The 27,540-nt window shown below is 42.3% G+C and overlaps 1 protein-coding gene across 4 annotated transcripts in view; it reads left to right on the top strand.

Moving 5' to 3' along the window:
* Positions 1 to 24,982, top strand: part of YEATS2 (YEATS domain containing 2) — a 49,684-nt gene extending 24,702 nt beyond the window's left edge. For all 4 annotated transcript variants that reach the window (XM_080604840.1, XM_080604842.1, XM_080604841.1 and 1 more), the window contains 16 exons: positions 1,143 to 1,401; positions 2,234 to 2,395; positions 3,742 to 3,854; positions 6,088 to 6,243; positions 6,955 to 7,128; positions 8,579 to 8,774; positions 11,676 to 11,807; positions 12,041 to 12,139; positions 13,027 to 13,138; positions 14,490 to 14,563; positions 15,290 to 15,369; positions 16,339 to 16,540; positions 17,880 to 18,106; positions 19,243 to 19,317; positions 20,868 to 20,941; positions 21,744 to 24,982. In XM_080604840.1, coding sequence (XP_080460966.1) covers positions 1,143 to 1,401; positions 2,234 to 2,395; positions 3,742 to 3,854; positions 6,088 to 6,243; positions 6,955 to 7,128; positions 8,579 to 8,774; positions 11,676 to 11,807; positions 12,041 to 12,139; positions 13,027 to 13,138; positions 14,490 to 14,563; positions 15,290 to 15,369; positions 16,339 to 16,540; positions 17,880 to 18,106; positions 19,243 to 19,317; positions 20,868 to 20,941; positions 21,744 to 21,852 — 2,244 coding nt within the window. In that variant the 3' untranslated portion in view covers positions 21,853 to 24,982. The remainder of the gene's footprint in view (positions 1 to 1,142; positions 1,402 to 2,233; positions 2,396 to 3,741; positions 3,855 to 6,087; positions 6,244 to 6,954; positions 7,129 to 8,578; positions 8,775 to 11,675; positions 11,808 to 12,040; positions 12,140 to 13,026; positions 13,139 to 14,489; positions 14,564 to 15,289; positions 15,370 to 16,338; positions 16,541 to 17,879; positions 18,107 to 19,242; positions 19,318 to 20,867; positions 20,942 to 21,743) is intronic.
* The last annotated feature ends 2,558 nt before the right edge of the window (positions 24,983 to 27,540 follow it).

The following is a 27,540-nucleotide window of genomic DNA, read 5'->3' as shown; positions in this document are numbered from 1 at the left end:
GATTCCCCCTGTGCACAGAGTGGCTCATGTCATGCTTAGCTTTTGTCCTTGACAAGGGAGCAGAGTGAGCAAGGACTATTGCATTTTGTTGTTTAGGGAAAACATCTCCCACCTCTGTCTAGCCCATTGCAACAGTGGGGTGGAGGTGGTTTTGAACTGGGTCCCGACAACCCAGCAAGTTGGCTGCCATCATCAGCTCTTGCTGAAATTCATCCAGGTCTCTCTGTAACAGGAAGTGAATTCTTTCCTCGGACAACATGCCTGCAACAATAAAAGAGCAGGACAAATAAGGGGTAGGGGTGAGGGCTGGGATAGAGCTAGTGTAAGGTGGAAGTAATCCTACCTGAGTGATTGCAGTGCTGCTGTGACAGGGGTGACGCAGCATCTCAGAAGGCATCGTAAATGTGCAGTGACAAGATGACAGGTTTATAGCATGTTCTGAGCAGGACAATACTTAGGTATTTGAAACCTTAAAGTGTTCTGACTCCTTTCTGAGATGGAGATGTTAGTGATGTCAGAAGTTCTCTCCCTTCTTGCCTATTTCCATGGTAGATACAGTGAAATCATGTGCCGAGCACAAGGGACTACATTTGGAGGGCTGAATTTTGCATAAGTAAATACATATTTGCATTTTCAACAGTTCATTGCCCTTTTTACTGCCTTATTTGCCTGTTTGAGCAGGTATGCAAACTCTGTGTTTGCCTGTGGGTATTGTCAACAGACAAAATTGAAGCACTTGGCAGGTTCTAATTTGAGGCCATAGTTTTCCCAGGGAGTCTGTTCCTATGAATGTGTTGAAACTAAATCTTTGGATTTCTTTATTTCACCAAGGCAAGCTTTATCCTCAGTTGGAATGAATCTGCTATTTATATATCAGAGAAAAATGAAATTGCTCTGTAATTTGAATGTACTCAGTCTTCTGTGGTTACTCTGAAATCCTGATCGTGTTTAACAGTGTATTGCTTTTTTACCTGGAGCTGGCCTCTTGCCAATCTGATTTTGTTTCAGAATGAATAGCCTTTTTACATGAGTAGACATGTAGAAAGCGTCCTAAAATGTCTAGAGGTGGAGGTAGCATACCAGCTAGAATTCAAGTGGTTCCTCTTGCAAGAAGCACATCACCCAATACTTATTTGTTGCAGGTTGTTGGCGTTCCAGTTGGTTCTGCTTTACAGTCGACAGTGAAACAGGCGGTGGCTATCAGTGGTGGCCAGATACTTGTGGCAAAATCTAGTTCTTCAGTAGCAAAGGCTGTTGGTCCAAAACAGGTTGTGACTCAAGGTGTAGCCAAAGCCATCGTGAGTGGAGGTGGAGGAACAATTGTTGCTCAGCCTGTGCAGACTATAACAAAGGCGCAAGTTGCTTCCACAGGTGCTCAGAAAAGTACATCTCAAGGATCAGGTAGAGTAATTTTATACCTTGTTAATGGCTCATGATGGCTCTGTAATGATTCTTTCAACTTTAAAATAATTGTTTGATGGTAAAGCTTGACAATGAATAGGAAAGTCTATGGAAATTCAGGCTGACTGAGACTAGTGTGGTAATAAAGAAAATCTGAACTCATTATCTGTAAGGGAAGAGAGCACAAGTACTTTACAACATGCAGTGTTCTATGAGTAGAGGACACAGTTTGGTCAGACCTGCAGATGGCCCTCACTTACATTGGCAGGGGGTGTTTGAGGTGTCGTGGGGCGTGGAGATCAGCAGGATATGCTGGGGAATGTGCTAGAGACCTGGTGGACTTTCATGGAGCCAGGTCTTGTACTTTTGACCAGCATTGTGGTCTTTGGATGTTCAAAGGAACTCTTGAACCCAGCAAACAAAAGTCAAACTGTGCTTCCTGCATCTTCACATCTTCCCCCATGCTTACAACTACGGGAATGTGGGCAGAAGCCCCGAGCCTGCTTGTGCGCGCAGCTGGCTTTAGCTGCACGTCTCAGCTCAGACTCTGGACAGTTTGAAAGGTACTGTGTGGCTTCTAGACTCAAGCCTGCAAACCCCACCACTGTGCTTCTTTGGCCTGTGGCCGTAAGTACTGCACACTGAGGTTTTTTTTCAGACCTGTTCAATGTGTTTGTGCGTCACTGGGGGAGTTAATCTCAGTTAGGCCAGCTAAGCATGGATTATCAAAGGCTAGATGTGTGCCACTCCCAGTACTTTCATTCTGTGCAGACTTCATTGCATACTGGCCTCTGCAAGCACTAATTTTTTCCTTTTTATTCCTTCTTTCTAGTCATGGCTACACTGCAGTTACCAGCCACCAACCTGGCAAACTTGGCCAACTTGCCACCAGGCACCAAACTGTACCTCACCACCAACAGCAAGAATCCTTCTGGGAAAGGAAAACTGCTTCTGATACCCCAAGGAGCCATACTGAGAGCCACAAATAATGCTAGTTAGTCTTGTAGGGAAATCTAATGCCTTAAATAATGTAATCACTGTGTAATTAATATGTTTGGTGTTTTTGCTATAATGCATCCTGGTACTGTGAAAGTCAATAATGGGATGGGAGTTCTTTGTTCACAACAACACAGTACGTGGAGCTGAAAAGCTGAGATGTCAAAAGTGTCTTTCATCTTAGATGAAACTGCTTTACATTCAGGGCTCCCGATGTCTTACTATTTGTGCTGAAAGCAGACTAACTTTCCCCGTAATTCACAGTGAAAGATTGCCTTCACTGTGCAATGATGCTTTCTCTGTGGGGAGACAACTGCGTTTTCATAATGGAGAACTGAGCTGGATTTGAATGCAGTTGTGAAATCTATTAATAAGTAATGGAATGAGACCCTGGAAAAACTAGAAACATAATAAGCTAGCTTTGAAAAGGATGAGTTAATTGTATCTAGAATGAGGGAAAGAAATAGATTTGAATATTGATAAAAGGTTTGACCCCAAGCTGTTGACACCAGCAGAAACGCTTTGTTGGTAATGGGCTTATGAATCAAACTTGCTGTGAAATACCTGGAGAACAGCACTGCTAAAATACTTCTGATGGGCAGTATTTTTTCTATAGTATTTTTCTATAGTTTATTGCATTGTGTAGCTTAAGAAAAGGTTGGCTGTGGGAGGTGGCTTAGTAGGTAATACTGGTGGTAGGGGGATGGTTGGACCAGATGATCTTGGAGGTCTTTTCCAACCTTTATGATTCTATAGGAAAAGAATACGGCAGGTTTTGGACTGTGTAGATGCAGAGTTTTGTTGTGAGCCTTCCCCAGAATGTCTCTGTTTTTGGGGCTGGGGTTTAACATGGGAGATGGATTAGGTGCCAGGTGTTTGCTCATAGTTCTGGTACTGACATTGGGGAGGAGAGATTATTCAGCTTAATATGTAAGAAGGTAGATACCAGCAGCATAGCTAGTATTTGGAGTATTTCCAGAGCTTCTGCTGCATATTCATAACCTGCAAAAGACTGATTAAAAACAGTTTACATGTTGGACAGTGTTTTCTTCAATAGAAATTTCACATCAGCCTGAAATGAGCTTTTCATGCCCACCAGTCCTTACTCCCCCCCATATCTCCTTTTGCTCATGGTATTTGCTGATCTATAAGAGAGCACAGCAGCACTTCCGAACTGTGCTGTACTGGGTAATTACGGTGTTTATGCCTGGATATTACTCGGTTACATAATGTGTTACAGCAAGCATCTTGCAAGCTGTTTTCAATTATTTGTGTATACAGGGATACTTCAGCAACTGACATTGTCTGGTTACCAAAGAGTCAAGCCTTTTGTTCTGGTTACAGGTCTCCAATCTGGTTCTTCTACGAATAGTGGAGGAGGAGGAACCCAAAGCACAAGCAGTAACTTGTCACAGCACCTCACCTATACATCCTACATCCTGAAGCAGACACCCCAGGTCAGTAGCATAAGCATATTAATAGAAGCAGTTCAGTATTTCAGGTTGCATTGAATCTCTCTAGCAACCCTTGCCTCTTTTTCTTCTGCCAGGTATCTGCTTTACTGCTTGCTATAGCTATTTGCACATATCTGCACCTTACCTCCCCTTACAGGGTGGGACCCCCTTGGGGCTTGGCTCCTTGTGGGCTGAGAAGATAGCATGGAGCACTTTCTCAGGGCAACTGGTGGGTGGTGAAATAAAAGTCCATGATGGCAGGGAAGCAAGGTCTCCACACTAGGAGAGGTGATAAGACTAATAATATTAGAAGATCCATCTTACATAAATAGGATGCATGGAAGTTCTAGGAAAGCCTTATAGATAGGGGAATAAAGGAGAGTTATTAGAGAGAAATGGCAAGGCTGAGAAAGGAAGAAAACTGATAAAACAGAAGATTGTGTGAAGGGATCCATGCTTGACTGTAGGTGAATGAAGAGAAAAGAGCAACAACTAAATAGGGGTGTGAAACAGAAAGGGATGCAAGGCTTCAGATGGTAGGTTGTTAGAGTGCACACCTCCAGATCTAGCTGTGATTTCTGAGCTCTGAGTATATAACCTTTGTGGGTGAATGGAGTTAAATCCAGTTGGAGGCCGGTCACTAGTGGAGTCCCCCAGGGCTCAGTACTAGGGCCAGTTCTCTTTAATATCTTTATGGATGATCTGGATGAGGGGATTGAGTGAACCCTCAGTAAGTTTGCAGACGACACCAAGTTAGGTGCATGTGTCGATCTGCTCGAGGGTAGGAAGGCTCTGCAGGAGGATCTGGATAGGCTGGACCGATGGGCTGAGGCCAACTGTATGAAGTTCAAGAAGGCCAAGTGCTGGGTCCTGCACCTGAGGCACAACAACCCCAAGCAGAGCTACAGGCTGGGAGATGAGTGGCTGGAAAGCTGCCTGGCAGAGAAGGACCTGGGAGTACTGGTTGATAGTCGGCTGAATATGAGCCAGCAGTGTGCTCAGGTGGCCCAGAAGGCCGACAGCATCCTGGCTTGCATAAGAAACAGCGTGGCCAGCAGGGCTAGGGAAGTGATTGTCCCCCTGTACTCAGCTCTGGTGAGGCCGCACCTCGAGTACTGTGTTCAGTTTTGGGCCCCTCGCTACAAGAAGGTCATGGAGGTGCTCGAGCGAGTCCAGAGAAGGGCAACGAAGCTGGTGAGGGGTCTGGAGAACAAGTCTTACGAGGAGCGGCTGAGGGAGCTGGGCTTGTTCAGCCTGGAGAAGAGGAGGCTCAGGGGCGACCTTATTGCACTCTACAGGTACCTTAAAGGAGGCTGTAGCGAGGTGGGGGTTGGTCTATTCTCCCACGTGCCTGGTGACAGGATGAGGGGGAATGGGCTAAAGTTGTGCCAGGGGAGGTTTAGGTTGGATGTTAGGAAGAACTTCTTTACTGAAAGGGTTGTTAGGCATTGGAATGGGCTGCCCAGGGAAGTGGTTGAGTCACCATCCCTGGAGGTCTTTACAAGACATTTAGATGTAGAGCTTAGTGATACGGTTTAGTGGAGGACTTGTTAGTGTTAGGTCAGAGGTTGGAGTAGGTGATCTTGGAGGTCTCTTCCAACCTAGATGATTCTGTGATTCTGTGACTAAATGCATTTTGAAGCTAGAAGGTGACAGTGGTTTGATTTCTGACATTTTTTTGCCTAGCCCAGCAGTAGCCTCTCTGATCTTGCAGGTTAAGCAGTATTTTTCACAAAGAATAAACCTGAAGAGCATGATGTGTATTATATTGCAGTGGATGCCTCTGAGCATATAGGGAACTGTAGCTTTTTCACCTTTACCTTTGTGTTCGAAAGGGTTCTGCACCGACACGGCTATGTCTTGCTCTGAGTGCAGAATCATCCATTGTAATTAACAATGCATTATTTTAGAAGACAGAATGTTTTGGGGCACTGGCGTGCTTCCTGCCTTTGGAAGGTAGACAGAGAGGAGACTTCCTTTCAGACCTTTCAGTGGGGTCGGCAAAGTTGAGGACTTCAGATTTTTTTTGTCTTCTTTAATTCAAGCGTTTGTGATTATTGCAGTACAGAAAGAATGTCAAAAACCTTTTTAAAGCATTATTTTGCATCACAGAATACCTGCAGATGTTGCTGTTCCACTACAGCTACAGGCTGTAGCAGTATTGTCACTCTTAGATTTCTGTTGACTCATAACTGTGGTTTCAAACGCTGACCTCCCTGACTTATTTCTGGAGCAGGGCACCTTTCTGGTTGGCCAACCTTCTCCTCAAAGTTCTGGGAAGCAGCTGACGCCAGCATCTGTTGTTCAGGGCAATGTCGGAGTTGGGACATCTTCCACACAAGGGCAAGCATTAAAAGTGATAACTGGACAGAAAACAGCTTTATTTACACAGGTAACTTGCAAACGATGTGTATCTCTTACTGGTCAGCATATTGACAGATAAAGTATAGGAACCACAATTGCACATTATGAGAGCTTCCCCTTTCGTAGTCAGTTTTTTATTTGTACAGTTACAGTTACGGCTGCACTATGAAAGCATACAAAGGTGTACTTCTATATGCAGATATTGGAACACAGTTTTTCAGCTTTATTGATGTTCTCAAAGTGGGTCATTTATAAGCTTAGGTTGCTAGTTCTTAAATGTGCTCCAGGATTTCTTAATGATGTAGTATTAGAGGAGTGAATACAGATAAATGCAAAAATGTGCTTAAATATTTGAACCTTAGAAATGAATCACCTGTTACATCTCTTAGAAATTTTTGGCCTTGGTCATCTTGAGATCACTCAAAAGACCCTTCTTTTCTGAATAGTCCCTGTGAAACTCAAACTCACCAAGAGTGCCAGAAAACCGTCCTAAATTCAAAATCAGTAGGCTTTAAAAAACAAAACAAAAAACCTCTCTACAGCTTGATAAATTTGAATTTGAGGTAGTAATTTTGTTCCAACTATTCTTGTCCCAGAATGCCTCTTTCATTGAAAAACGTAATTTTAAAATATTTTCCAGTAATATAAGAAGCATTCATCTTGTTTTTTAAACAAGCAAACAAAAAACAACAGATACAGTATTGATATTGTTTACCCTATGCTGAATTTCTTTTCCAAGGCTGCACCCAGTGGACAGACATCACTGATGAAAATATCAGATGGGTCTCTGAAATCAGTGCCTGCCTCATCCCAGCTCTCCAAACCTGGTACCACTGTGCTGAGAGTATCAGGAGGTGTTATCACCACAGCTGCTGCTCCTGCCGTGGCCCTTCCCACAAATGGGGTGGCACAGGTGAGAAACAACCTTGCCAACATACTAGGAGATGACATTCGCACCCTACCCAGTATAATCCCCAGGAAAGGATGACCTCTGCTTTATGATCTATTGGTGGTTTTTCTTCCAATCAGCATTGTTGGTTTATCTGCTTTTTAGTTGTTTTCTGGTGCTGTGTACAAAACTAACTCCTTTGCAGATTAGTTGCTTGTTGTTCTACGTAAAATAGGTAAAGAAGCAAGGGAAGAAGGGAAACTTAAAACTTGCACTTCCTTGCTTTTAAAATTCAGATAGGCAGGAAAAGCTTTATATGAAACAGCCTTTGCAGTCATACAGATGATATTTTTGGGCTACCTAGCCTTTAAACACCAAATCTGTCACTAGCTCTAAAATTTGCAGAAGAATGTAAAATGCCTGAAGATCTGCATCCAGTAGGTCAGTGAAAGCCAACAGTAGATAGAATGTAGATTGTTCCTCTGAGATCACAGACTCAACAATGTTCAGTGCCCAATCTGTTGTGATTAGACTTCACGGTGGCCAAGGTTCATGGTCCTTTGGTTCTGACCGCATTCAAGGGATGTCACTCCTCCCTACCCCTGAGGAGTCATAACGGTGCAGAGTAGGAATAGGATGCTTTGCCATGAAGTGAGATTGAAAGTAAAACATTTGTGTTCCTGGAGTGAGGGGGGCATGCAGCCATGTGTCCAGTTGGTACAGGTTGTCCACCAGGAGTGGAGATGGAGTTCATGAGGTGGGGATGAGGCAGCAAAGAGGAAAGTGTGTTCACTGGGAGGCTTTCCCAGCCTTCCTGCTTCTGTTTATGGGGAGGCAAAGGTTTAAACAAGTTGAGAGTTGAGGCTATGCTTCCCTTAGAGACCTGAACCCTGGCATACACAGCACATATTGGTGAAAATACTGAAATTTGCTTTAAATGCTACTTACTCTGTACAGCTCTCAGTGAAGCTGCAGAGGTTCCAATTTTCCGTCCAACCTCTTTATCCCAAAGTCACCACCACCACCTGACTTCCCAATGACAGCTATTAGCACCCTGTTGGCCTACCTATCCCTGCCTAGGCCACACAGCAGCCAGGACACCAGGATCTGCCTGGGGACTGAGCTGATGAGTGTCAAAGAAGTTGTGGCTAATGTTGTGAGATATCTCATCTGGAGGTTTGCTTGCTGGAGTTAAGGGACCTAGCTCCAGATACCATCGCAGCAATTGTGGTAACGGTTCCTGTGTGCACAATTTCATGTTATTTCTGCTTTAAATAGTCTCCATTCTCTGCATTTCATATTGTTGTATATCATTGTATATGGGCTTTTTGATAAGTGCTTGTTAATTTCTTTCTTAGTGATAGAAAAACAGAGTTCTGCTTTTGCTATTTCTAGATATTCTCTCCTTGTGTTTATTGCTGAATCATCTGTGAAATTACAAGGAATGTTATCACTGTCTTCCTCTTTTATGCAGCAAATAGATAATGCAGGTTCCAGTTCATCATCTTCTGGAGCTCCTACAGCAAAAACGTCTGGACAACACCAAATCTGTATAAACCAGAGCCAGTCTACTTCATCAGCAGTGAATAAGACTGCTACTTCTACTGTTGTAAGTGTTGCTTCTCTGGTGACTACACCAACGCCTGTGACTGGAAAAGCTGCAGTATCAGGTATTCTCCCTTCATGCCTTTTCTACAGAAAGTTAAAATTGTGTACAAGTTCTTTAGATGTCTTTGCTGTAAAAGGAAGAATGTGGAATCATCCGCCTTTGTGAGCGGTGAAAGTAGAGTCATGCTTTCTAAAACGTAACTTATTAGGATAACTTTTGGCTTAGCCAAAGAGATGTGTAAATAATTTGGCATCCTAATACAGTGCATTGACTGCATCTGATACAAGTAACAGTGCAAGTTGCCTACTGGTATTGGAGAGGGATTTTAGGTTTTCATGCCAAATCCTCTGTAGAGGATGCATTCTGCTTGTTCAAGGTATCAGAGGTACTATAAACTTGATTCAGTTTGTGAAAATGAACTGCCACTGAAGCTGGAGAAGTTGCATAAGCAGAATTTGGCTCTGAGACTTTGCATCTGCTCTTTTTGGCTTGGAAAAAGAGAGGTTTTGATTTAAGGTTAATGAATGTTTTAAAGTCATAATCTGTTGAGTACAGCAAAATGGATTTGATCTGGAATCTTTCAACTTAATAAAGATAGAGCAATAAAGATGGCCTGCCTCTAGGTAGAGGGGTGTTTTCCTTATTCAGTTTTATAGTCTTCCAGTTTATTTTGTATTATGGAGAGCAAATATAGCAGGTTTAATTTTAGTATCATGAGTTAACATTAGACATCTTCATTTTGACTTCTAATTTACCTGCTGGTATGTCATACTCATTTGAAATGGCTCCTTACTAAGGGGAAACAAAACAAATACAAAAAAGAGAAAGTTAAGTGACATGGAGCCCATTTAGCAGTCCCTTTTTAAAGCAGCTCTTCTCATTTCCAACGCAGTGTTCCAAACTCTTCCTTTCTTCATCACACTGTTTTCCAAAGCTTGAAAATAAACAACAGAAGCTGTTAAGACTGCTGCAGTTCTGCAATAAGCAGTTGAGTATTTTCTTCTTTCCAAACAAAGCAGCAAGAGTTTTTGTTGGGAATACACCATTCTAAATAGCTTTCTGATTAAGGCTGCCATATATAAGAATATCATCTAGATTTTTTTTTTTTTAAGTCTGTGACACTGACTTCATTATTAAAAGCAAATTCAGGAATCCCAAAAGAAGCAATTGCTATAAAACATGTTATTTCAGTGTCGGGTGGGGGAGAAATACTATGCTAGAATTCTTGAGATCTGTATTTTTAAAGGCAACTTTTCATTAAGAATCTCAAATCTTCCTGTTGTTTTGCAATGGGCAGAGTTGCCTCCCTGTCAGGCTAATAGGAATAGTTGCAAATGTCCCTTTTTACTTGCCTTGCAGTTTGGGTCCTTTGCCATGCTGTCCTGACACATCTTTGCATCACACAGTTATGACATCCCCCAAGCCACACTTCTAAATGATAACACTTTCTTGAAGTGTGAGAAACTGTTCTGGAAGGAAACTTGTGAAGCCCTGAACATTTAAATGCTTGCTGAAGACTGACTGTCCCCAAAGAGAGCTTTGGTTTACTGTTTGACATCCCTGTAAGAGCTGTTTGGGGGCAGTGCATCAAAGAAGAAGCCAGCAGCCACTGAGCTTGAGCATTGTGGTGCTGCACATTTGAGAAGGCTGGAGGCAGAAGAAAAGGTTTTGCCAAAATGTGTGTCATCAGATACTTAATTCTAAAAATATAGTATTTTTTATTTAAATGAATCTCAAATAGAAAGTTCTATAATGTTTAAAAATGAACTAGGCTAGCCTTCTTGCCCAGTGTTCGTTGTCTAACTGACCAGCGTTATGTATCTTTCAAAACCAAGGGACATTTTCATCAGACCTTGCATGTCTGGTACTTGGAAGGCAGTCATTTCTTAAACAATAGTAATGGATTGTAAGGGGAATAGAAACTTTCCTGAAACACATTGTGAGTATAAAATTACCACTGCGAAACTAAGAAGTGTGTTGTTTGCAGTTTTCTAAAACAAAAGCTGAATAAAAGTTTGTTCAGTCAAAGCATTAAATAAAATTATATAGGAAATAGCCAGTTTACTAATAAAAATGATAAGCATAGTCCCATATCATAGTATTAGAGCTCTGGTTTTGGTGGTTTGGGATGTCATCACTGTGGAGGAGGGAGCTAGGGGAACAGGAGATGAGTGCTCCTCAGTCATTGTCCCGTGGTTCAGCTTGGAGCCATGTTGGCTTCCACCAAAGTCACTGGATGCTGCCACTGTTAATGTTGTTAATATCACAATGTCCTGCTTGTTCTTCTAGACTTAACTAAAATCGGTTATCTAACTCAGTCCCCGCCCTTAATGTGCTTCATAGCTTAATCAGCCATCCTTATGGATGCATGCATTGAGTGCTTGTAACAGAAAGACATGGGACGCTCAGTTCAGGTATATTCTTCGTCAGACTGGCTGCACAGGCTTGGGTTCATCGTTTAGTTAAAGCATGGTTGATTTTGCTCTGCTAACTGCAGTGGGTGCTGCTAAGCTGAGCTGCAGAGGTGAGAGGGGCTGTGTAAGTACGACAGCTGTCATTCACTGGCTTACCAGATGCTTAAGCACAAGTAAAGGAGAGGAGAGCTGCGAGTCATGCTCTAACTGCTTTTGTCTTGTTCTGTTAAGAGTGTTTTACTCTGTGCTGAGCCTGCTTCATTTGAAAGGTTTGTTTTACATCAACTTTTGCTTAAGATTACTTAAGTAATTGGGAACTTGCTTCACAAATGTCAGAGTGCTGTGCAGCATATAATGCATCTCAGTACTTTAGCAGTCATCCATGTCAGTAAAAATTTAACAGGCAGTTCGCTGAACTGTGGCTCGTTAAGACGGTGGCAGTGGTAGCTTACGTGCCATCCTACTTCAGTCAGAAAGGGAGAAAAATAACTGGAGATAAACAAAATGGTGTGTTTTATTTAACGTTTTGTCTTCCATTCTTCTTGCAGGGTTGCTAAAAATCCACTCAAATCAGTCTAGTCCACAGCAGGCTGTTCTGACAGTTCCCAGCCAGCTTAAACAGCTCGGTGTAAACACAGCTTCTGGAGGTGTTCAGACTATACTCATGCCTATGAACAAAGGTAAAGGGCAGAGGAGGATGACAGATGGTGTTTGAAAATCCCCTTTGACACAGGGTAGCTCTTCGTCACTGTTGGCATACCTGGTCCAAAGGTTAGAGATAGAAGAAAATGTAGCAAGGAAATTCATCCCTAAACTTTGTGTTGCAAACATCTTATTGCTTCTGAATATGGTTATATGCCAAAGTTTGTTTTTTATTTTTTTTAATTTGTTGTCCTTTTTATTTCCTCTCCAGTGATACAGTCACTTTCTACCAGCAAAGTTGCAGCTGTTACAGCTGTCACATCAGCAAGTACAGTTGTCCCGAGTCCCTCTACGGCATCCGTTACTAAAGGTAACAAGAAATTTCTCTGTAAGATAAGTACTAGAAATATGCCAGTGCTGCTTTATGCAAGTGGTCTGACTCTGAAATTAGACCTTGTGACTGTGGGTTCATTTCTGTTGTTAGCAGGGTTTGAATTAATTTACAATGACATCTGGGGACTGGGAAATTTACAGTGACTTCCCCCTCAACAAAGCCGAAAGCATAGGCGCAAGTACAGAGAGGAAAGGGAATATTCTGAAAAACTACTATTGAGTACTATAAACATTCATCATTTCAATCCATCATTGCAGAAAAGCACAGAGCAGCATGTATGTAATCACAGTCACTGCTGTCCTCAAAATAGTAACTGAAAGTCCAATTCTTGCAGAATTGCTGTGTCTTTCCCCTGCCAGCTGAATGACCAGACTGCCTGGATGTTCTGGGTGTGGAACATCTCCTGCTCGTGCCTTGGCAGAGTTCTGTCCTAGATGTGAGAGCTCACTGGTGACAATTTGAAATCCCACTAGTAGCTAAAATTGTTATTAGCTTTCTGTCCAGCTCTTTGCTTAAAAAAAAGGCCAGCACACATTTTTAAGCAGTTCAGTTTAGATCATGCAGTCATATGCAAAACATTGGCAATTGATGGTGTGCATACATATTTTCTAAAAGGGATAGATATCATCATGTTGAGATTTGGAGGGGGAGCTGGTCATGTTATTGTGGCTTTCATGCAGTATAGATGAAGCTTATGTTCTTCACAAGGTCAGGTTTGTTCATGTTTAAAAGAAAATGCAAACAACAAATTCAGTGATGTTATTTAATATGTAAGACACTTAGTCTTATTGGAGTCTTACTCAAGACATATAATTAAGCTGATGGGTGCTCTTTCTTTTGAAACGTGTTCTGTTTCTTTGAAGTTAAGATGGAGCCTGATTCAACGGGACAAAACTGCAGCTCTGTGGGTACTCAAGAAGGTCAAGCAGCAGTAAAAACAGAAGAGAGTTCAGAACTTGGGAATTACGTTATCAAGTAATTGTTCATTTCTTTGTAAGGATTTCGGGTCTTTGAAACTCCAGGGGAGTTGGAGGAGACTCTAGGGATGCATGCAACATTGTTAAAAGTTTGACTCAGAAATACAATGTAAAATCTTCTGTTACATACACCATTGTATCAGTACTAATCCTGTTGGATGGCATTTGTTTCAGGCAGTGTTGCAAGTCTTCCCTAATGGATTTGTATTCAGGGCTCCTGGAAAGGCGGGTGGGGGAATAAATATTTGTAGTTGTTTTGGGGTTTGCTAAAATCTCAAGCTGCTAAGATATCTTTATCATCCAACACTTGGATAATTCCCATTGCCACTATGTTTTTTTAATGAGGCCAAACTGTACACAGTGAAATTCAGGTTTAAAAGGGAGCATCTGAAATAAGTTGAACTGTCTCTCTTCTCGCCTCTCTAGTCTTCATAAGATCATATACTTCTGTAATTACTTAATATGACGGCTTCTCAGTTCAGAATTGGAATTAGATGATAAATATCATTGGAGCATTAGTTCACTGGACTCTGTGAAATCCAGTGCCTTATTTGTGATGTTCTTGGAAGTACTTTTCAGAGGTATTTCACCAGAACTCAGTTTGCAATTTTTTAGTTTTTCTCTGGAAATTTCCTGTAATGCGTAGGATGTCCTTCTGCTCTTGATTCTTCACTGGCATATTTCCCCGTCTCCATGTTTTGAAAAGCGTTGTCTTGATACATCCCTGTAAACATTATCCTGATGGAAGGTATGTGTAGCAGACAGGAATAAATATCAAGTCACTACACAATGGAAATTGTCTTCGTTGCAGCTGTATGAAACAGATGGCCAGGAGTGTACTTTCCATCAGTTAAATACAGTACGACTGGTTAAGTGAGATTTACCTAAACTCCCATTAGCACAAGTTTTAATGTTAAAGCAAAAGTGCTGGCATCAAATGAGCCACTGAGTGCAACCTTTGTCTATAACAGGAACCTCTCCTCCTTACAGAATTTTAAGAGAGCCAGCTGATGAGCAGCAGCAGGGAGTATAAAGCTTCCCGTGCAGTATCCCATGTTCCCACTGGGACAGCCTGCACTAATAGGTGCTTCTTACCCCTCAAAAAAACCTTCAGTCTTCAGTTTGTTCGGATTGACAAATGCAGCTTCATGTGTGCATGCTTCAGCAAGAGGAAGGGCTGCTTGAAATACCTTCTCCAAACTGGGGCATAACAGTTTATCCTCACACTATTACTGCTATAATGCTTTGGATCTAGGGGCATTAAACCGTGTAGTGATTTTGAAACTTTTTGCGTCTGATTTATTACTTCCAACAGTATTCTTTATTGTGATTCTCTTTATCCTTTGCAGCATAGAATATTTGGAGAACATCCAGCAGCTCTTAACAGCAATAGTGAAGAAGGTTCCATTAATTGCTGAAAAAAGTAAGCAGTGCATGAAAAGGCTTTGCTCTCTATTTTCAATGTATCAGCAGAATGCCTCGCATACTCCGTAGCTGAAAAATTAATGAAAAACGGAACGAAATGAAGCCATTCTCCTAGAGAGTTTACTCCATGGGTTATTATAAACACATTTAGAATTAGGTTCTTCCAATAAAGCCAAGTATGCTGTAAGCAGTTAACTTCTTCAATTACAAATAGATTGTATTTCCTCACATAATGGTTGCAAGTAGGTCCTCATTTTCCCTGGTTTTCTCCGTAGTAGATGTGCTATTTTTTTAATGCCTGGGTTTCAGAAATACTTGCAAATATGATAACAGCTCAATATTGGAATGTATTTTGTTTTTATATCTGTCTATCTATCTGTTTGTCTATCTGTCTTCCAAAGGAAGAGAGTTTGACCAATAAGACAGACTGAGAGGTCTACATCATTACAGTTCAGGGGTGGGAGAGAAAACTTAAAGCAGCCTATAGCCACAGATGTCTGGGTATCGTGACCAAGAATGATGCTGTTTTGGCATCCAAAGAACATTAGGTGCTGCACACCTCTGTGGTGTTCTCAGAGTGAGTGAGCACAACATCTGTATGGCCCTTGAACCTAAAAGCAGAAACACATTTCCTCCTTCCTCCTCACTAGAGAACATTGTAAGCAGGATGTATTTTATTTCACCTACTAAAATTCAATACTGTTTTTGTCTTTGTGTTTTCTAGGTGAAGACGCAAGCTCTTTTTGTGCCAGTTCAGTGGACCAGTATTACAGTTGGAATATTGGGAAGAGGAGGGCAGCTGAGGTAATCTTCTTCTCCTTTGTTTTATAAGCAGTCATTAGGGACATGAGAGAGGTTTCTTAATTACAGAACCTGCCTTGTTGGTTGTTCTTGTTTTCTGAAGCAGTCTGTTGTATTTTAAATGGAAGCATTCCTTACCACGAGACACACTAATTTCTGCTCAGCTAATGATCCAGTTTATTGTTTGGAGCCTTTCTCAGAAGGGACTCTGAAGGTCACTTTTCAGTTGAATCAAAGTAAGACGCTTCTGGAACATTTTAAAATTCAGAATTTTTGCAAACTGTCCTGTTAACACTTGGTTCTCATCATTCCTCTGTGGCATTGTATGGTCTTGTGAATTTTCTGCAATATACTTTGTCCATGTTTTTGTGGGATTGTGGCTGTTTTCTTGTAGGAAGAGCATTGAGAGTACTAGTACTGAAATACTATGTCATAGCTTGTGTGTTCACCAGAGATAAATATTTCAGTTAATCTGGATCTTTTTGTATTCTGGTTGTTATATTTCCTTGTGTTTCTTAACAATTTTATCATCTTGCCATGGACTTTTACAAGGAAGATTGTAAAACTGATTAGATCTGCTGTCACCAACATAAGTGAAAAAAGAGTTTAGCCAAAACTTTAAGAAGCATCTTTTGCTGTACTGGATTGTTTGCATTATGCCATCTTAAGATGTTATTTGGAAGAGGAAACAGTTCAAGTCAAGGCAAGTGTGCCTGGGTTCCTGTATATTGCTCTTTCTTGAGGATTTGGTTGGATGAGAAAGAGTTTAAATGACCTGCCCAGAACTGCCAAAGATAACAGGATTAGGACCATCTCCCACATTTGTTTTTTTTTTTTTTCCTTGTCATTCTGACTTCTGAGAAAATCATATTTTTTTTGTTTTCCTTGCAACCCGCATTGTTGTTCTGGGTCATATCTAGCTTTAAACACTTCAGCCAATGTGATGAGCTTTTTCTCTTTGGTTTGTCACAGTGGCAACGAGCAATGACAGTGAAGAAGATCCTTCAAGAAATCATAGAGAAGCACCCCAGGTTTCACAACATTACGCCCCTGAAAACAAAGCATGTGGTGCAGTGGTGTCGATGCCATGGCTACACTCCACCTGACCCTGAGACCCTGCGAAATGATGAAGACTCGATTGAAGATGTGCTGACACAGATAGACAGCGAGCCAGGTGAGCAAGCAGGGACAGAAAATTCCTTTTATCCAAAGGCACTGTTGGTTAAATTGGCTCAAGAAAGGGTATGCTTACCCATGTGCTGCCTCTTTAGGAGAGGGTTGTTTTGGTTTTTTTTACTTAATTCACTCAGGAATAACAGATATTGGAGACCCTAAGAGCAAGCATACAAGTGAAGCTGTCTCTCATGTCTACAAATACTGATGCTCTGTGGGGCCTCTTCTGGGTTTCGTTGTGCTTTGGGGCCCCTGGAGGCCCAGTGTAGGTATTTGTTATGAGAGATGATTCCAGATCTGCAGTGCAATCATTTATAAGTGGGTACAGAAACTCATTATTGGGTAAGCTTAGCCTCTGTTCAAAGACTTACTGTGCAAACAGTGTGAATGAGCTTCAGGTGCAAAAGATTGTCTGGCAACAGCAATGTGGAGCACACTGGGGGTTAACTTACCTCCAGAAGTGAAGTGAATTGGCGTATGTGAAACTTCATGTGGTGGTAATATAGCTTCTGCATTAGTCCACTAGGCTTAGCTCTGGGATCTGCACAGCCCATTGGAGAATATATTAAACATTCATCTTCAGTTTCATCCGTTCTGTTTAGTGAAGCTCCCTTGTTTCACCTTCAGATAATCCCTTTCCCAAAACTGAATGTTATTCTGTCCTGATTGTACTTGAAGTCCTTGTATTTCACGGAAGTGTGTGATTAGTCTTTGCTAAGCCTGGTCCTGCACTGCAATTGTTGAAGGAAGCATATATCTACCTTTTTAATCTTTTTGTCTAAATAACTAGGTTTGTGTTTATCTTTGAAGAAAACAATCTGTTTACTGCTTAGCTTTTCATAAGAGGTTTTTCTGGTTCTTGCTGATCGTGCAGAGAAGAGGTTACGCTTTTGTAATTCCATTGGGAATCTGTCTTCTGATTTTTCTTAAAAATAAAACAAACAAAAAAACAACTTGATAATACTCATCACAACGTAAAAGGTGTGATTTATTGTTAAGTGGTGCCTACATAGTAAAACTCCATCTCCAAGCAAGTTGAAGAGCATCAGACTGCCTAGCCAGTTGTCAAAAAACTTCTGTAAGAATGTTTAGGAGCCTGGTTTTGTTTGGAGTACAGCCTTCTTGATTGGTGTAGGGGCAGATGAGAGAGCACTGAGTGTAATGAAGACATAATTAGAAGTCTCTCAGTGACTTAGTGTTTCTGCTCCTCCATATGTTTGGTAGGAACTACAAAAATAACTTCCAATTACCTCAATTTCTTGCCATATTTTGGGTATGCATCTGTTTGTAAGCAGCTTTCCATAATCTATAATTTGTTTAATTGATTGCTTCTTTTTCAGAATGCCCGTCATCTTATAGCAGTGGTGAGGATCTGTGCCGAAAATTAGAGGAGCTACAGCAATTTCTGAAACGAGAACCAGAACATGAAGAGGAAGTAGATGTTCTCAACTTCAGTGAGCCATTAAAAATAAACATTAAAAAAGAACAGGAGGAGAAGCAAGAGGAGATGAAGTTCTATTTGTCTTCCTTGCCTGCATCAGAATTTGTGAGGGACACAGCAGAGAAGGTAATAAGTGAATCATAAAGCTAGTATGAATTGCTGCTCAGTTGTGCCCTTACATTCATTTAGTTGCCTTTCTTTCATCTGTATGGGCCTCTGGATGCTTTATTAAGGTTTTTATAAGTGGCCTGGATAAATCTGACCTTCTGGTTCATGATGCTCAGCTGGCCAGTGCTGGCAGAAGTGAAGCATGCCAGCTGCTGGGAGATCATTTCAGAGAAGCTGCATTGCCAAGCTTAGCACCAGAAAAATTGGTCTGGAAGTCCAGAAGCAAGGGGAAGTAAGGGAAAAGAAGCAGTGGCATGGAATGCCTCCTGTCCTATCTTGTGAAAGGTCTGGGCTTGTTGCCTGGACTGATGCTGCTCCTGGAAAGGGGGATGCAGTAAAGTGAAGACCACAGCAAACTTCTCTGCTTTTTGGTCATTCCCCTGCACCCGCCAACTCAAATTAAGGCAAAAGAAAGGGAGAGAGTGGTCTTCCCTCACAGCAGCAGGAAGGAAAGAGAGGAGGAGGCTTACTCAGGTTGTAGGAAAAGGTGCTGTCCACTGAGAGACAGAAGCAGCAGTTGAGGGAAAGAAGCAGCATATCTGTCTCTGCCTCAGATGTTGATATCAAGGGATGAAATTTTGGTTTGCAGTATATCCAGTCTCTTCCTACATGTGTGACAAGGGCACAGGTGTGATGGGAGTGGAACTGGAGGATGAAATTCTTTTGATGCAGAACTTTTGTGCCAGAAGTAGTTTAAAGCTGTTTCAGTTGTCATAGGTGCAGGGAAGATTATGAATACGTGGACTGAATGTATGTTCAGTTTTAAAATGGAACTTCTATTTGTAACCCAAAATACCTAATACAACTTTTTTTTTTTTGCGGACTCCCTGCAACAAAAATGAAAATCTGCTTCTTTTTTTTGTTTGAGAGGCATTTCTGCAGGCTACTGTAATGTTCAAGCTTCATTTTCTCCAGAATTCTTTTAAATGAGGCGTGAGATTATACTGCCTGAAAATTCTGCAGAGCCTGCTTGCTTGTTTTTTAAATACCCTTTATAATAGATTGTTTCTATTATACCATTGCCATCTCATCTGTAGCAAAACGTGGGTTGTATTACTTGATGTACTAGTTCTTTTTCCTCTTGTATTTTATAGATAGGGATTTCTTTTCAGCCTGCTGAGGTACAAAAGAATGTTTATGCATCAGTAATAGAAGATATGATTTTAAAGGTAAGAAATCACTTTACAATAAGAAATTTTCTGCAAATGTATTAACCCAGTAAGGTAGGGGAAAAACAAAAAGATGGATTATCCATAGTAACATGCATTTATGAAATCAGGAGATGCAGATTCTGATGTCAATATAATGTATGTGTATAGAAGGATATATAGCTGGATGAAGAGAGTTGTGTATTTCTGTGTGTGTGTTTCCAGCTTCTTAATCATCTGTTGGCTTGAACACAGGATGCTGATTTGCACGTCCTGACTTCCAGTAAGATACTGGCTCCTCTTTAACTTTGAAATTACCATCTTGTTTGCCCTACCTTTTAGAACTGTAGGGGGAAAATCTGCTAAAGGTCAATAAGACTTGATTATTTTATGGGAGGATTAACTGTTTTTCCGTAAATACCATTGAGTTGCTTTTTGCCTGAGTTGTCTCTACTGGGAGACTGCTGAATTCCTGAAGTCAGTAGCAATTCTCTGTTGTGTAAGAAATCATTCATCTGTCATTCAGTTTTGTAAAAGCAGAGAATCTTCCTTACTAAAGCTTTGAACAGCATGGAATTGGAGTTCTCAAGTTTGGACTGAAGGCTAATACAGATTATTTTTAGCAGTGCTCTGTTGTATTTCAAGCCAAAGATGATTTTTTAGGTTGTTTATACAACAGTTTTTTTTTTTTTTTACAGGTTATATAGTCTGCTGTAGATCACTTTTATAAAGTTAATTGATTCCAGGTTATATATATACTTGCGTGCACACTTCTCCTGTACTGTCACTTACTATAGTTGAAGTCTGATATAGATATATCTGATTCTAGATAGATTATAATCATCAGATTGCTCCAGTATAATTGTTGAGTATTACCAGCTTTCCTGAGTAAAAAATCCCAGAAACTTCTGCTGTAGTCTTGATATAGCCTCAGAAAGCCGAGAGCCCTAACTGACTTTTAATTGAACCTTGATTAAACCAGCATGTAGGGCATACAGCTGCTGTGCATCTGCTGTCTAGGATAGGAAGTTTTTGTGTAAGTGTCTTAATGCAAACCTGGTGGGCCCAGGCTAACAAGCATATACCAAGTACCAGGAGAACGTCTGGCATCTGCCACTTACAAACAAGCTCTAGCATGTGAGGCTGGGCCCTAAAATGCTCTTGGAAATGCACCTGCGACGTGCAGATGGATGCACGTTGCATCCATCCATCCATCCTGCAGCACACGTGTGCTCTGCGGGTCCAGAGAGAAACCAGACTGGGCAGTTGTAGTCATGAGCTGTGTGTATCCATAGGCCTCTTTCTGTTAAATATATGCTCAGTTTTTATCACTGGGCTTTATCACCTAGGAGTTGGACTTGATGATCCTTACGGGTCCCTTCCAACTTGGGATATTCTATGATTGTAATAAAAGTCACTTGTGCATCTTGAACTGCCTGCCCCCTGCTAATTTAATACAGGACTGAAGTGAGTCAGATTTTCAGATGCTTGGTTACACTGATAATCTAGCGAATAGCACGCTGCTTTCCTCTTTTTATAATGCTGTCACCCAATGTCGCCTTTTGTCACAGGCCACTGAACAGCTTATGAGTGATATCCTACGGCAAGCCCTGGCAGTGGCGTACCAGACAGCTCCTCACAACAGGTACAGCATTTGAACTACTTATGCCAGCACTAAGGGCTGAAGTACTTGAGGAATTCTGTCAGATTTTGTGTGGTTCAGACCATGTGAGCAAGGGATTTCCAGATGATATGGGGTAGTGTGTGTGCATGAACTACAGGGGTTAGCCATCTCCTAGCTCCATAGTGGCAAATTAGTGGAAACACAGACATTAAAAACTGAGGCAGGACTGCTGGTATTGCCATACTCAGAGGCAAATAACTTATTTTAGCAGAGCTGTGTTGGAAGGACCTTCTCTCATCCAGTTCAGGTCACCATGTAGACAACTTACCTGTGACAACTTACTTCAGCAACCTCAATATTCTGTATTTCACTGATACACTCTTCTGGCTCAGATACTGAGTGATTTTAATGGTAACCATGGGACCACATTTGATTTGTGTTTGGCAACATGAAATTGAAAAAAGCATGACTATGAGAAAATGGACAGTTTAAATATTACCTAGATGCACTATATAAATATAGTATCTATAATGTAACTGTGCACACAGAGTTTGTGCTACAGAAGCTCAAGAATCAATACTTCAGCACTTTGTTTTACTGTGCCAGCACCCAAGATGTTTCCCCTAGTCATTTGAGTGGTTCTTTTGTGCTGTGATGTTTTAATGGTGTTTTTTTTGGTGTGTGTGTTGCTCTAACCACATGCTCTTTTATCCTGTTTTTCATTTTTATTATTTTTTCTCCCTGTTAGTAAATTGAATGACTTGCTTCTTTATGGGCATGTCTTTTTCTGTGTTATAAAAACACTCTGATGTATTCCCTGCAGGACTCCAAGAGAGATCACAGTGATGAATATTCACAAAGCCATCTGTAACATTCCCTTTCTTGACTTCCTCACAAACAAGCATATGAAGATACTAAATGAGGAACAATGAAATAGAGCAGAGAAGATGCTACGGGAAAGGTGGATATATGACTGAAGCTGGGATGACAAATCCAGTATTTCTGTAGGACACTATTACATACATTTATAACATTGGGCTACTAGATTGTTACCTCCAATTAAAGATGCACCTTAATGCAACAAAATGATGCTCTGTTCCAAATCAAGTTGTTAAATGTCAGTGTTTACTTGGTAAGTGTATGTTCAGTGGCTGAACAAACATTGTCAGTTTGTGTCAAGTTGCTAGCTATGAGAGGCTCCACTGTCCTGGTCCCGTGATGGCAGCTGTATTGATGAGATTGAACATTTTCCTAGAAAAGAAATTAAGCTTTCTGATGCAGTCTACGTACCATTTGGTTTCCCATGCAGTGGGCAGAACAGTTGCTTTGGCACTCAGAATATGAGAAAATTCAAATTCAGTTTTTAAAGGTGGGTTGTTTGAGTAGATGGGTTGATTAGTTGGTTAGGTTTGGGTGCAGGAGAGCAGAAGGCTGATGGCTGCACCAAATTCTGCCAGTCCTGTTTGATTGTCATGTATGTGGCTGAGAACACAGCTAGGGAGGCTTGTTTGCTTACTCAGTTAAGTGCAACCTAACCAAATTACTGACACCTCTTTAGAGGAGGTCAGATCTCACTTTTCTCAGTCACCACAGAATGGGTAGACTGGTGTATGCTCAGTCAAGATGAGTAAACCGTGGTCAGGCTTTGTAGGAGTTGTCTGGCTACATCAGCACAAGTAAAGAGAAGAACATGGACAGTATTCAGTGTCTGTGGGCTTGGACTGGCTGAAATCCTGTGTTTGCCCAACAAGTGCCTCTCTAGGCTGCCAGAAGTTTTGGAGTGTTACACTGGAAGGCCAGTGACCAGCTCTGTTGTACAAGTCTTAGTGTTTTAACAGCGTTCTCTTAATGATCACTTTGGATTCGGAAGTGCCACTTCAGCTAAAGTTCTGCTGAACACACAGAGGCCTGATAGGATCAAAAAACAGAGAGGTTTGTTGCTTGTGGTGACCTCCTCTGATATCCTGACTACGGGAGGAAATTCTGCCACTAACCCCAGCACTTACCTGTCTTGGGAACATTGATGGTGTAGGAGAAATGTCTGCAGTCTGGCTATCAACACCTTTCTGAAGAAGGCTTCCATAACAAGACCCTGACCACCACCCCCTCTACTACCCCTCAGTCCTGCCCCATGGGTGCTTGCGAGTGGTGTGAATGAGCCATGGCAAAGTCGGATGGGACCCCTGTTGGACTTTCATGCTTTCAGGCATGTGAGGCAGTGCTGTCAGGCAGGTGGAGCATGGGTCAAATAGCCAGAGCCTCCATTGTGCTCATCTCAGCTGGGTCACTGATCTGCATGGCCTTCGATTTAATCACTCTGTGCCTCAGTTTCCCCATCTCTGAGTATGGGGAGCAGGATACCTACCTCACAGGGGTGTACTGAGGCCTCTCACTCTTGTTGGTGCCGTGCTTTGGCAATACAAAGCCTTTTATAAACATTAAACTGCAGTTATCTTTCCTGGTCTGGGATAGGAACAGAAATCTTCAAAATGTCATCTTTTGGTGCTTTTTTTTTGGGCTAGAAGACAGGTGATGATAACTCTAGCTGTGTGCAGGAACAGTGGAAGATGGTTCACGTAGAGGATGATTAAAAGCTTCAAGGAGAGCTGACTTAAGTTAAATGCAATTCTTGATCTGCAGAAGGTACTGCGTACCTTAGATGAGATACTGCCTTTCTTCTCCATCTGGAATAAAACCAGGGTCTGCAGATAAGCCCCTCTTAGTTCATGAGAGCTGATGGGGTGTTGCAGTTAGCTTGAATACAAGTGGCAGAACCTGGTCCTTGAATCTGTGAAATGAGACTGATGGATGAAATCCAAAGAACATTCAGAGAAGGATTTAGATGCTCCCTATGCAGGGCATTTCAGATACTCTGGATTCAAAAGATAATCCTGGCTTTTTCCAGTGAGCCTGGGGCAGGACTGCCTGCACAGGAAAAGTGCACAGCTTAGCCCTGACACTAGTTTTCTGGTGGAGGTCAGCATGGAGGAGTTGAGCATTGATTATGTCCCAGTTCAGCAGGGAGGAATCCAGGTAACTGGGGAGCTGCTGACCCCACACTGTGTCTGTAGGCTGTTGCAAGCTCAAAGTACATGTTGCGTTCAGGCCCCCCTGTATGCAGCTTTTACAAAAGAGGCCATTTCTGAGTTATCTGTCACTATCGCTATGACAGCCTGCAGGTTGTGTGGGAACAGCCTTTTGGGCAAACTCAGTTCTGCTAGGATCTTCTGCGATGATACACGTTTTCAGCCCCCGTCTTTTTGTGGGCTTAGTTTCTGGGATTTCAGTGTGCCCAGAGCAGTTTTTCAGAATGCAGGAGCTTGTATTTGGGCATCCGTTTGCAAGCTGCGGCTTCCTTGCCTGTGGCCAGGTTGTGGAGTCTCCTTCTCTGGAGATAATCAAAACCCACCTGGATGCCATCCAGTGCGATGTGCTCTAGGTGATCCTGCTTGGCAGGGGGGTTGGACTGGGTGATCTCCAGAGGTCCCTTCCAACCTCAGCCATTCTGTGATTCTGTTCTGCTTTTCCATGAGGAACAGTTTTTCTGAATTGGAGTCCTGAAGCAGGCAGGTGGGTGCCTGTTGTTTCTAATGGTGTTCTTGTGGTGGAGATCTACTGATAACATTTCCTAGCAACCACAGGTTATTCTCCTAGGAGATGCCATATTAATAATACATAAAGTTTGCTTTAAAAATAAAATCTGTTAAAAGCAGATAGAAAATAACACATTTGTTGTAGTCCTTCAGATGTAGGAAATGTTTGCAATGCATCCTTTGATTTTTTTTAAAAGTGGTGGGAGAAAAATCTGTCAGCGAGACGTTCCTGTGAGAATTGGCTTGGAGGTGAACGAGAGGTGGTGGAATTGCTCACGCCTGCTCAGGTGCGTGCCGAAATGTTACGGTGTATTTCTCTGTAAAGAGTCTTAATACGAGTTATAGATCTCTTTACAAATATTGCCACTCTTTGTAATGCTGAGTGTTTAAATCCTTTATGTTATCTGTATTATACTGTATAATTGTGTAAGATACGTATGTTTACAATAAATCCTTTTATTAGCTGTGATGGGATTGTCTGACTGTCACCTGTCACTCAAAGCAAGCTTCTCAGAATTCACAAAAATAAGTGTTTTGTTTTAATGTTTTAGTTCTGGATAATATCTGGTGGAATCTGTTCAGGCACTGGGAACACTTCTTGCTCTTCCTATTCCTCCTCTCCTTCCCTGCCTCCACCCTGCTGTGGCCCTGCTACCACAGTGCCCTCACTGTCCCCTCGTGGCGGCCCAAGGGGCTGAGGCTGTTCCTGTCAGCAGAACCGGCCAGAACCGGCTGTGTCCAGGTCAGGGCAGCCCCACACTCTCCTCACAGAGCCGCTGCTGGCAGCTGGGCACCAGCACCTCGTACAAAAAGGACTGGAGAAAAGTAAGACAAGGGGATTTCTCAGTTTTCCTCAGACTGCAGGGGCTGTCTGTGAGTAGACTTCACATTCGGTTGTCTTTCAGGATGCTGCAAAAGTTGTTTTTACTAAATCCCATAAAAGCGGCCTCCTCGGTGTGAGTGTAGGCTAGGCATTTTATGCTGCCAGAGCCATGACTGGCCAGCAGAGGCTGACGAAGTGCTGTGGGCTGGCTCCTTGATGCCGATCCCCTTTGGGATCTCCCAGCTGATGCCTCCCTTGGAGCATTGTGGCAGCCCTGTCCTCGCGTTCATAACCTACATGAAAGAGTGGCGACGTGGAAATGTAATCATGTAGAACTCCTCCTGCAGGTGCGTGTTCATCCTGCTTTCCTCATGCTCCCTCAGCCATCCCTTCTGGCAAGAAGGGGCTCTGCCAAGCAGCTGCTCTCTGGCTCTGATGCGTAGGTATGTGTGTATCCTGCTCTGGTCCTTCCCCATTGGCAAAGGAAAACATCAGGCTGACCTGTAATGGGTGCCAAGAAGAAACTGAACCATCTGCTCAAGGAAATGAAGTCCTTGGCACAGGAGCAAGCAGTGTATCTGGGTCCCTGTGCGCTGTCTTGGTGCCATGAGAGCCTGCACCACCCAGAGCAAGGGATCGTCTGTCCGTTCTGTGCCACCTCTGCCCTGAAAGCACGCACAGCCTCTCTGGGATGAACAGCACCAACAGTCGGTTGCTGTAAAACGGACTGGTCCTTAGGATTGTGCATTACATTGGCAGACAATACAGAGAAAATCTCTGAATAAGGCAGAGGTAGAAAATTCGCATCTGATATTTCATGCCCCAAGGAATCCGTGCAACACGAAGAGAAATGCACAGTTTATAAAAGGAAATCATGTTATGCACAGAAAAATCATTAATGCGCTGCTTGTGAAGTTTCCAAGTCCAAGCGATGAGAATTGTTCTGAGTAATCCAGTATTTCACATCAGAGCTTCACCTGAGCATGCAGAAGTGCAGGTGTTCCCAGCTCCCTGGCATAACTGAGGCACAAACCTCTCTCTCAGCATCCCAACAGGCCAGGTATCCCTTGTCAGCAAGACAAGTCGAAACAAGCACGTTCAGTGTCATGCTGTAGGTAGTAAATACAAAGCTTCAGGTATAAGACTTTCCTTTTAAAGGATGTTTCTCTGTAAATCAGATCACCACTATTTCCAGTGTGACTCACAGTTTGAAAACACAAGATAGACTTGTATGTTAACCTAAAGCAATTGGGAAGACAAATATTAGTGTGAGAGCAATGTTGGAAGATGTCCCAGCATCGTGACTCCCTGGAGCCTGCAAAATCTGTAGATCTGCCCTCTTCAGAGGAACTTGGGCTGATACCTTTTGATTTTGCTAAGGTGGGCACTTCCTGTGAAAAAGCAGATGTGTCGCAGATGTCAGCAGCCAGTTGCATCACCCTGTCCCTTTCAGTGGTAAGTACCTACTTGGTTTTCCTTCTGTTCTTCCTGTTAGTTGAAGTCAGGCAACAGCACCATGAGTCTTTGGCTTTCTTCCAGAAGTCTTCTGAAGCATCACTCAAGGAGCTGGCATTGCAGTAGATGGGGGAGCTAGTTGCACAGCCAGTGCCTTCCTTACTTACTCACTAAAATGTTCTTAGGAACAATTGTAAAGCTATGGTCCATGTTAAAATTGAAAGCTAATATCACTTTCCCCTGATCTGTGTGAGCTGGCAGAGTGAAACTAAGGTGAAACCATGTGTTGCTTGTCCATTTCTGTTAACTGGGCACGTGCTGTGGGTACCACTGAAAAAGGAGTCCTGAGAGCACTGTATCTGAACTAGAATAGGTGTAGCCTTGGTGTGTCTGGTAGTGGAACGCAGCAAATCAGTGTCAATGGTTCAGCCCCCTTTTCCCTGTGTTGATGAACTGCATGCTGAATAGTTTGATTTCCCTTTGAAAATGTCTGGGAAAAATCCCACAAGTAATTATGAATTCTGCAGCTTTCAGCTCAGCACTTAGGTCACAGCTTGAAATGTGCTTTGCAAGCCATTGTTACGGGGGGGGGGGGAGGCTGTGCCTGCAGATAAGCTTGAGGAATAAGGAATTGACTGCTGATGGCTGGTAATGCAGTCGGGAATCTTCCTGACACCTGGCTTGGTGTCCAGTGTGCTGTGCTGTCCTACAGGTGCAGCTGTGGGAAAGAAATGCAGTGACAAAATTGT

Source organism: Anser brachyrhynchus (assembly GCF_964034855.1).
Source record: "Anser brachyrhynchus genome assembly, chromosome: 9".
Lineage (NCBI taxonomy): Eukaryota > Metazoa > Chordata > Aves > Anseriformes > Anatidae > Anser > Anser brachyrhynchus.
Note: the sequence above shows the minus strand (reverse complement) of the source record. Positions and strands in the feature narration are given on the sequence as shown.